The sequence below is a fragment of the Brienomyrus brachyistius genome, chromosome 7 (assembly GCF_023856365.1).
Source record: "Brienomyrus brachyistius isolate T26 chromosome 7, BBRACH_0.4, whole genome shotgun sequence".
NCBI classification, from domain to species: Eukaryota; Metazoa; Chordata; class Actinopteri; order Osteoglossiformes; family Mormyridae; genus Brienomyrus; species Brienomyrus brachyistius.
In genome coordinates, this window is record NC_064539.1 from 24,397,138 (window position 1) to 24,408,510 (window position 11,373).

Genomic DNA, 11,373 nt, shown 5'->3' on the forward strand with positions numbered 1-11,373 from the left:
CCGCGGCAGGTGTCCAAACAACCTCAACTGGCTCCTTTCGACGTGGAGAATCAGCAGTTCTATTTGGACTCTCCCGGATATCCGAACTTCTCACCTCTAAGGGAGAGCCCAGACACCCTGTGCAGAAACCTCATTACCCATGGCTCATGACCATAGGTGAGGGTAGGGACAAAGATGGACCAATAGATCGAGAGCTTTGTTCTCCAGCTCAGTTTTCTCTTAACCACGACGAACCAGTTAAGTGCCTGTAAAACTGCAGATGCCGCTCCGATACGTCTGTCCAGCCCTCACTCTCCCCAACCCTCACTCGTGAATGAAACCCCGAGATACTTGAACTCCTCCACTTGGGGCAGTACCTCCTCCCTGACCTGAAGAGGGCAATCCACCCGTTTCCAGCTGAGAATCATGGTCTCGGACTTGGAGGTGCTAATCCTCATCCCCGCCGCTTCGCACTCGGCCACGAACCGCCCCAGAGCTCGCTGGAGGTCCCCAGCAGATGAAGCCAACAGGACGACGTCGTCTACAAAATGCAGCGTCGCGATCCTGACGCCACCAAACTGGACGCCCTGAACACCCTGGCTACGCCTACAAATCCTGTCCATAAATATTACAAACAGGACCGATGACTAAGGGCCGCCCTGGCGCAGCCCAACCCGCACTGGGAACACGTCCGACTCATTACCAGCACTGTGGACCCAGCTTCTGCTCCGTTCTTACAGGGACCGAATCGGCCACAGTAGTGAGCCCTGAACCCCATATTCCCCCCATATTCCCGAAGCTCCGAAGACGCAGGCAGACAGCCCTCTCGTTACCAGGGTAAACTCCATTGTTAATATACCAAGCTGTGGGGCCACCAGTAGCCCCACCCCAGCCCGGCATCGCTCACCTGCTGCAACTTCCAGCCGAAAAGATACCCCAGGTTTGCAGTTTCTTGACCTAATTGTACAGGTATTTGCATATTTCTTGGTGAATAAGCTCTTCAGTTACATTCATCCAATTTACAAACACTGACTATCACCCATTGTAATTATCGTATTTATAGCAATCACCAACAATTTTAAGCAGCATTCCTCAGTTAATTTCACCAGTGGCCTGTGGTCCGTTGTTTCATGCACTATATTTCTGAAACATAAAATTGAGCTTCAGTTAAGCAGAACTTAGTTTTTGTTTATGAAAAAAAAACCAATTTCCAGAACCATACAACATCCTACCCTGGAGCGTGTGGCGGGGTGTGACGGGTGTGCAGATGCCATCCAGTAAGTCATCTAACACACCCAAATGAAGCAACGTTTTGTCGTTGGGGGGTGGCGTCCATTAGGCCCAGTTTCTTCAGATCCAAAGCTCCAGCCTTAATCACATTGTGACACTGGTCACAATTATTAGGATCATATAGATTAATTTAAGCCGCTTCGGTTATTACACACCTTGTTTTCCCCTCACACACCCATGGCAAGTCAGTCTTTTGTTTATGCTGCTGGTCCTGGCATCAGAATCCATCCATCCATCCATCCATCCATCCATCCATCCATCCATCCATCCATCCTCCAAACCGCTTATCCTACTGGGTCGCGGGGGGTCCGGAGCCTATCCCGGAAGCAATGGGCACAGAGCAGAGAACAACCCAGGATGGGGGGCCAGCCCATCGCAGGGGCACACTCACACACCCATTCACTCACAACATGCACACCTACGGGCAATTTAGCAAGTCCAATTAGCCTCAGCGTGTTTTTGGACTGTGGGGGGAAACCGGAGTACCCGGAGGAAACCTCACGACGACATGGGGAGAACATGCAAACTCCACACACATGTGACCCAGGGTGAGACTCGAACCTGGGTCCCAGAGGTTCCTCCCCTTTTGGGAGAGCCTATAATATTGTCCCACATTACCTAGAACGCACCGTCCCACTTTCCCTAGTGTGATACGGTGGGACAGATGAACATTTTTTAAAAAGTTAACTCAAAGTCAATTAAAGTCAATTTAAATTATTTATTTTACCGCACTAGTATGACATAATAAATATATAAAAATAAGTGCAATTTATTTTTATAACAGATTTATAGTTTTAATATCAATACAACCAAAAACACGTCATTCACCTTAACCTGGGGTTTCTGAGGAATGTTCCCGCAAAATGCTTGCAACGCCCCCAACCTCAGACTAATAAAATCTTGTTTTTTAGACCATATGCTTTCTATACCAGCTCTCGATAACAGCCACTCTAATTGGACTTACTTTAGCCAGGAAAAAAACTTAATCTTATCTGTCCCACATTATCTGATGTCTCACAATACGTGAATTCGCCCAAAACTTTAATCATCAGTATAAGATGACAGATTGCTTTGCATCCAGTGCATGTTTGTTTCGATGAATTTTGCCGCAATAACACAACTAAACATTGTGTAGCTAAGCCTGCCTTAATGTTTGATCTCAGACGGAGTGTAAACGGAGTGAGGCGTGGACGTTAAATTTTGCCAATTGAATAATGAACAGTCTTATTGGGGAGGGCTGGGGGCGTGTTGAATATTTATCTGGACTGCTTAAAACGCACCCCAGCAAGCTCAGCTGTTTCAAGCCTGTCTAAATTTTATAATTTAGCCAGTACATTTATTTCTACCTTTTAAGATAAGTGTTTGGGTAAGAATGAAAATCTCAAATGAGAAGTAAGGCTTGCATGGTTTCATCGTATTTTAGAATTTTTGTAATTTTTCTAACACTTTGGACACTGCTATAACAGTAGTAACTGATTTAATTTTCATATTTGTATTTTTATACAAAACAGGATAATGAATTTTTGGGGTAGTTTGCTTTTTTTCATTGCGTTTATTGAAAAATCGTTTGCAGGTGAGATTTTCTCTCGCTCTTTCCCTTCTGTTCACCTGCTCTCTTCTTCCGACACTGAATTTCAATGGATGCGTGCAAAGCAAAGAGTTTACTTTTTCTTTTTTTCTTTTTTTACTTGCGGCGTGTAACGAAGTAAGCGAATATACTTGCAGACGTCTGGCCATAATTTTAATTGTGTGTTTATTCTGATAAAATTCCTTCACACACTTTCGTCTTCATGGATAAGGAAAAAATCAGAGATCGTGTATCGTTTAAAATGTGTTTTTTTTCTTTTAGCTGACTTCTGTTATGAAGACAGTCATTGCGGTAAGTTTTTGATCCTTTCATTTCTGCATGTGTTTGGATTCTTGTTACTGATTGAATTACGCAACTGACTTAGTTATACTTATGATTATCTGCTTTCGTGTAGAATTTCCTCTTGTGGGTTGCCTAGTTTTCAACAGAACTCCTTTGAAGGTTTGGTGCCGTCTTTCTCTCTCTTAAGGTCCGAATTCGTGGGGGAACAGCTTTGCGCAATGCTTTCCCCGGCACCAATTCGCATCAATCTCCGATCAATCTGGACTCAAAGATGACTAGGAAGGAGTCCCTGGGAGCCCTGGACCTCCGGGGCTTCGACACCGTTCCGTCGGGAAATTGGACCTTGAAAAATAACGGGCATACCGGTGAGTTTGAGATGCCCGAAAGTGGAGGACATCCTCTGCCGGCGTATAATTTTAGTCGAAAAACTGCTTGCTGGTGAAACCTACATAAGGACCCCTGCCCCCATCTTTTTTTCCATAACAGTACAGTTTTATATCACAGCATAAGAAATAGTTTTTAATGTAGGTCAATGCACCGAATTAAGGCATTTTAGCATCACTGGCCATAGTTAATATTTTATTGCAATTTCTTTACCAGTAGTGTTGCTGAATGTGTTTCCCAGTCTGTATTTGCAAGTCTTCTGCAGTCATGATGCTGATCAGCTACTAAAACCCCTTTTTTATTTTATAGTAATGTTGGAAGTTAATGGACTCTCTGTGAGTGGCGGGGGATTGTCCGACACGTACCAGGCCCAACAGCTTCACTTCCACTGGGGCGGCCCATCTACGAATGGGTCTGAGCATACAGTCAATGGCCGCCGATACCCAATGGAGGTCACTACCCTTCTTGTACCTAATACAAAACATGGAGCAAAAATGGCCGTTCCAGCCATAATGAGCTATCTGTAGCTGGTTTTGTGCCCAAGGTAGTGAAACTGAACTGAGGTAGAACTTGGGAAGGATTCTTGACCCATTTATCCAAGTTGATGGATAAATCGACAGTTTTGGTCATCGAGTGGATAATGTCATGCAGAATGAACTGAAATGACCCTTCAACCCCCTGCCCGCCTCTTCCCCAGATGCACATTGTGAGCATGAAAACCACCCACCAAAACTTGACGTCTGCTCTGAATGACACAAGTGGCCTTGCAGTGCTTGGTGTTTTAATCGACGTGAGTCGTGTGTTTATTTTTATTTTTTATTTTTTTGTCTACATTTTGGTACTTTCTGAACCTGAAATTTCCACCTATGGTAGATGCAGCGCTAAAACGACGTCATGCTAACCCTTGTGTGCATTTGGCAGGTAGCAGACCGGGACAATAGCAACTTTAGTGCGATCTCCGATTCGGTTGCCTTTGTGAAATATAAAGGTGAGTCAAGGCCTCATGGATACAGTCTGGAGTGTGCAGTATAACCTTACTGCTACCTATTCTACAATTCCTACCTGCCTCTTGCCCCCTACAGGGACAACTCTGCCCATCTCTCCTTTTCCACTGATTTCTCTTCTGCCGATGCAAAATATGTCCCAGTATTATCGCTACCATGGAAGTCTGACGACTCCCCCTTGCAGTGAGGCTGTTGTATGGACTGTGTATGAGGCCCCCATCTACGTTTCGCAGAAACAGGTACGTGCTTTTGCTTCCCCTCTGTTTGTGGCTTCTCCCAATTCTCTGCTCCCTGTGTCAGACGGTTGTCTCTCCACCGGAAGATTGTACCCGGCAGATCCATAGATGAGTTGGGATGAATTCTGAGCTAGATCTAGGATTTGAGCTCTTGTGCTGGCTTCCCCCCCCCCCCCCCCCCCAGATTGATGCCTTCACCCTCCGGCGTGTACTACACAGAGGAAGGTGCAAACAAAGCTCTACTGCAAAACAACTTCCGGGACGTACAAGCGAGGTCTTCGTGGGCAGTATATGCCTCAAAGGATGCTAGGCTGGTCTCTTCCTCTACTCCTATGCCATCGTCCCACCGCAGCCTGACCCTTTTGCTCTTCCCCCCGCTAGCTGTTTGGCGACTGTAAGCATCGTAATGCCCTTTGGTGGGCTTGACTTGCGATTTCACGCCGTCATCTGATGGCATGAAGCTGCACTGCCTTTGTGTGGAATTTCTGGTTGCCTGCTCATTTTTGCTCAAATGTGGAACTATAAGACATTAAGTTGAAAGTAGTAGAATGGCTGAGTCTATACTAACCTTCCAAACGATTTACACTAATGCTATTGTTGTAGCTGTGACTCCATCTTTTTGTTCACTTTTTTGTAGTAGGTGGAACTCTCATACCACACTCTGCATTAAAAATGCTCGCAGGGTGAGGATCATCAGTATTCTCTCTTCTGGCAAGTGGATGCCTGCATGGCAGTAGGACCTGGATCTCGTTTTGATGGCTCCGGACTGTGATTAGAGTTCCACAAGGCAATGGTAACACTTTCTTGTGGAATCTCTCCTTAGAGAACTTTTTCATGTATGACGCCAACGCAGCATCAAAGGTGAACACTGGAAGCCATGGGTCAGGAATTGTTAGCTATGTCCTTTGCTATGTAGCAAGGTGTCTCACTAACAGTGCCTGGGGATCCCATTGTTCCATTTCTCAGCATGAGGTTCACCCATTGATCTGTCCGGTTTACCAGAGCAACAGATCTCCGGTGATGCTTCACAGCCAACCACACATCCTTGTATGCACTTTTGTATTTCTCCTTTTTATTGTTGTGGCCTGGTGTTTGTCATGGGGAAAATAAAAGCCTTTGTTTGAATCTAGTGCTTCCAGTGTATTGATAAATGTCGTGTCCTTTTTATAACCTAAATTGTCATTTATGGGGGTTCATATTACTGCAAAATAGATATGGAGAAAGTGGTTTTTTTTTTTTTTTTTTTTTTTTTTCTTCGCCGTAATAGATTTGCTGTAAGATTTCTTGCATGAGTGTCACTCCAGATTGGTGAGAGTTGGCACTGCGTGTGCTTGGCGTGAATCTCTGACTGCCATGCAAGTTGGCTTCCCTGGCTGCTGCTGCTAAACATTTGACAGCCCCTATCGGTTAACTATCATAACATTGATGTTAAGAGCTGTCGTAGCATTTATAGGGCTTAATCTTCCTCCTGATACTTTTTTTACCCTCTTCTTGTGGGTCTGCTGCATGAGAAATATTCTGTGCCCTCAAGGGTTCTGGAGTCTCTAACATTCATTATGTACCCCCCCCCCCCCCTCAACAAATGTTTACGGTTTAATACATGTATTGTAATCTGATTTCCTGTGGTTGCTGTTTAAGTTGTATGTTCTTGCCAAAATAATTAGGTATTTCAAGAATCTTTTCTAAAAATAGGCGCCAAAGAGTGCTGGGGTCATATTATATTCAGGGCAATATGGTCCTCATGGACTATAAGGGAAGGTTTAATATCCACTGCTGTATCTTGACTATTCAAAAGAGAGAGCTGGACTTGCGCTTGGCCACAGGTGTGAGATGAATGGTTTAATCTGTCGTTAATTGCACATTGTGTAGACCCATGGGCTCAATGTGATATGGAGTGCAAATTCTACCTCTACAAAGTTAGAACACGGTGTACAACCCTGACAAATTTGCAATTTTTAATTGTTTTCGTAGGCCTGTATTTATCCTTCGTTAAGCTACCAGGTCAACTAATTTCTTGGTCCGATGGGAAGAGTTTCTAACCTTCTGTAGGTCCTGAACCTCTCCTGTCACCTTTTGTGGTCCCACCTATGGGCTAAATATGGCTGCAGCAACAGGGTATGGACCCCGGAGGAATGCAGAACACTGGTGACATGGACTGTACTTCGGAGGTGACATGAAACGACGAGCTTTGTGGGACGGATTTTCTAGGCCACCTGTGCCTGCCGGGGATGAAAGGCTGCGCTGAACGAGCCTGATGGGGACGGCGAGGTGGAAGACGCCAGGAAAAATGAAGTGTGTATATAGAGCTGATTCAGTTTTTAGATGACGAACCTGTTCCTAGTAATGAAAGAAGTGACTGACAGTGGGAGAAAGTCTCTCCAAATCTTAAAGGAATATTATGCAGGTAAAAGAAACCCCAGTGTGATTCACCTGTTCAGAGTTAACGTCCTTGCAGAAGCCTGCAAATGAGTGTGATGGAGTATCCAATTCGGGCAGATACATTTACCAATGGGGTCCTAATTGCAACGCCTCTGGAAGTCATTTAAGCTATTTATTATCCGTATGATGCAAGGTGACAAAAAAGAAATTTTGTGATGGAAACATTTGCCGAGTTCAAAACGCTGAGCGTTGAATCGGACTCCAGGAACCCACCAAACGCGAGTTCAAAACCAAGCTAAGGAGTTTTCAAGATACCGAGAAGTATCGCACTAGCTCAGGACAATACCTTGAACGCCTCCACCCCAAGTCCGACAGGGGGAGAGAGGAACACAGGCCTGGAGAAGGTGCACAAGGTGAGAACATGTCCGAACGAGCATCAGAGAAAACGGACACGCTGGTGTGACAGCTGCGGATGCTTGAGAGAACATAAACAAAAATTGATGTCTCACCCGAACTGTGAGGTATGTACACAAGGGAAAATTGTTCAGAGCCATACCAAATGCTCAGGGAAAAGTAGCCCTTGGATTTGACGGGTCCAACTGACCCAGTAGCTAAAAATGCTTTGCCGCTTGCTGACGATTAATCAGGTGCAGTGTTTCTTAAAGCTAAGAGGGATACAGTGAAACCAGCTGAAGGGATTCTGGATGATGTACTCCCTTATGGAAGTGAAGTGCTTTAGGTCAGATAGCGGCACTGAGTTCACAGGAAAGGAATTTCAGCTGCCGCTTGATAAGCACGGCATTAGACACGAGTTCTCAGCATCATACTGGACACTACAGCTGAAAACGGTACAGCTGATAGGATTTGGCGGACGCTACTGGATACGGCAGTATGCTGGGTATGCTGATAGACAGCAAGGAGTTGTGGACGTATGTCGTAATGACTGCTGAGCCATAAGCAATACAACAAAAGAAGCCCCTTGCTATATGTTAAATGGGAAGAGACCTAACTTTTCTAGAATGAGTGTTTGGATCTGAGTCTTACGCATATAAACATGACTAAAAGAAGTTAAGTTCATGGTGTGACGAGTTTTTTGTCTACTATACTGAGACTAGGAAAGTCCTAAAACACAGACTTGCTGAATCTGTCTCCAAGAAAGTAATCGATCATAAATCGATCTGACTATGGCAGGTTTTGTCTTTGGGTTTAGATGATATGTGTTCCCTGTATTGAGAGCAGACGAAACTGGCCAGAGTCAAGTGAAGACAGAAGTACCTCAGGTGGAACCTTTTGATGTCCAGGATTCTACTCAGATAGCAGGAAATGAGTGTGAGGTTCAGGTTCAGCTGATACATGTGGAGCAAATAGAGGAAGGGAAACCCAACACTGACTTGTGACTCACAGTTAGGTTATTCCTGACCGAGTCATGGTGAGTCAGCCTGATGAACGGGCCGTGATTGAGGCTCACTCTGAAATCCCGCGGGGCCTCTAATGGACCCCACCCCCCCTTCCTCTCTTTCGTGGTTCTCTTGGCTCTCCAGATATTCACTTACAGCTCTGGAAAACATGGAGAGACCACTCCATATTTTTGAAGAATCTGCATTGTTAAATCTTGGTCTGATCCTGGTTCTGCTGGCAGAAGGCTACACTGCGAGGCAGGCTGCTTCCAGGCTCAAAGTTTCTAAGGCAACAGGACACAAGGATAAGGTGAAGCAGGAGACACTGGGAATGTGGGAATACAGACTTGGGCAAAAACCAGCTCACAGCCATTTTTACTGGCCTGCACAATCATGTAAAAATAAATAAAGTTTTATGCTTAGTTCTGTGAAGTTGAATAGTGTTTTGCCCAGAAATATTTCTTTGAATTAATAATATATAAATTAAGTTCAATATAAAATCATACTGGTTCTATTGATTTTTGCTTTTGTCCATTGTAAGTCCATTACCATACAGTAGCTTTCAGGGGACATGAATATAATCATTAAAATGACATGGTGAAGCTGACGTTTGGCCCTTCACAGAAAATACTGGAGCCGATCCCACGAAATGCGAGACACGAGTTACGGAAACACTGAGCGTTGAATCGGACTCCAGGAACCCACCAACCGTGAGCATGAATATCACCTTGTGTAGTTAACCCAAGACACACGTAAGAGCACCAGTTACTCATTGAACTTTGTGGCTCCAGGGCTTATTGCATTTATTCACCTGTTTTCTTTCACATACAGGCCCAATAAAATCATTACAGAGATTTCTGTAGTAGCATTATCAAAATGCCCTTCATATTGTTTAATTACAGCTAAATATTAAAGTCTGTATGCAAATGTTTGTGTCTTATTTAAATGAGGCACATCGTGGAGGTAATTTATCCAAGTTTTGTGGAAGAATAAATGTAATTACGAAAACTCAATGTTCGTACGAACAGTAAAAGTCAGATTTGTAAAACTGCGTAAACTGAGATACGCATCGTACCAGTTATAAATCAAACTCATCATAGAAACACTCTTATGTGTGCATGCTTAAGACATTACCACCCAAGAATTAATCGATATACTACATTTGTAGCACCGTTTCAGAAACAATGGAGATGTCATGATAGACTTGATAGTGTCGTAAGTAGAGGAATGCCAAACCATTTTATTTGTTAGTTCATCTACCGGTGTGACAAACAAAAAACATTGTTGATTGGCAGCATGTGATTGCCACTGTTAATGCGGTCAGCTCAGCAAGCTGGACAAAATAGGGAGAAAAAAATGGCTGGATTCAAAATCCATTGAACTGGTGTTCCTCTGTTTCACTGCTCTTCACTGCTGTCCTGTGAGTAGTAGGCCTATGTGTGAATACTATCCAGCTCTGGCATCCATTTCTCTACTTACTTTGACTTTTCAGCATGTACACCTCTGACTTAGATTCAATGCAAAAAATATATTGGTATATATAAAGTCATTTGTTTCAACAATAAAACAAATGTTAGAAATGTTTCTGCATAAATTACAGTTTTTCTTGGTTGCTGGGGACAAATTCCCAAATGAAAATTTCTCACGGTTTTCATTCATTCGCATATTATTTAGTTTTGGTTCAATTCACTTTGAATTAGCCCAAAAATCTGTTGTATTAGTTATGTTGTCCAAAACGAATTATAAGCTTCAAATTTGTTTACTTCTACTCTGCAAAGCATTTAAACTTGTGTACATGGTGTGAGTCATGACATGCAAAAATGTTAATGCAGTTGTTCCTGCAACGTTGCGCCAGTGAGTAAATGACCTAATGTGGTTTGTTTTGAAGTGATGTGCTACATGTGTTTTTGTTGCTTTGGTAGCTATGAAAGGATTTCCGTATCACTTAAAATGTGTGAGGAATCAAGGACACGTATGTTTTGTGACAGAAATGTCACTGGGCTCAAAGACGGTAAGTGTTGTTGCCGAAAGTGGAAAAAAAAACGTTATTATCGCCTAATCAGACACCTCCCCCCTCACAACCCTGAGCACCAACGAGCACATTTCAGAAACTAGAGTGCATACGCATGCGGATGCAGCAATGAGAGTGTGATTTTACGATAAAAATTATGGGCCTGTGGGGTGCGCTAGGCGGCACTGGACCACTGGCACTGCAACTGCGGCACTGGTACTGTTTTGTTTTGTTTTTTTACTTCGGCGGGGTTTATATACGGCTCGCCGCTGATTGGGTAACACCTCCACCAAACGACAGCGTTTCACACCCTTTCGAGGAAGCATGTTATTCAAGCCGGAAACCGCAATAAAACGTTGTCGTTTTCAGATTGAACGTGCCCCACATTCCTCCCTTTGACCAAACGGTTGCAGCGGTTCCCTAACTAGCCCTGCTCTGATTACGATATGCTTCCTGAGAGGCCAGTTATGGAAGGAGGAGGTCAAGGCCTTGCTTCGGGTCGTCTTCTTTTTCCTTCAGGAGGGACCGTTTTTGGTGCTCTGTACCTCGCTTCCCATCTCCTCCTCTGGCTGGCTGTGATACCTGAGGAGGAACCACTTTAGTGCTCCCTGTCTGTTCTGGAGGGTTTGGTTTGTGAAGAAGGATATGGGATGACCTGGGGTGTGTTGTAATATTCAGTGCTTGGTTACTAGGCACTGGCCTGTGGTGTTTCTCAAACCAGTCCTCGTAGACCCCCCAGGAGTTGGGAGGGAGCAAAAACGTGGACCATCTCGGGGCCCTGAGGACAGGTATGAAGAACACTGGTCAGATAAAGCAAACAAGT

At 44.3% G+C, this 11,373-nt stretch overlaps 1 protein-coding gene across 1 annotated transcript; it reads left to right on the top strand.

The window, feature by feature from the left end:
* The first annotated feature begins 2,552 nt into the window (after positions 1 to 2,552).
* On the top strand, positions 2,553 to 5,888 carry car15 (carbonic anhydrase 15). The gene is given in 10 exon segments (XM_049018990.1): positions 2,553 to 2,661; positions 2,781 to 2,842; positions 3,119 to 3,148; positions 3,327 to 3,370; positions 3,372 to 3,504; positions 3,833 to 3,975; positions 4,221 to 4,313; positions 4,445 to 4,511; positions 4,606 to 4,789; positions 4,948 to 5,888. Coding segments are annotated over 10 exon segments (990 nt in total). The 5' UTR covers positions 2,553 to 2,641; the 3' UTR covers positions 5,162 to 5,888.
* The last annotated feature ends 5,485 nt before the right edge of the window (positions 5,889 to 11,373 follow it).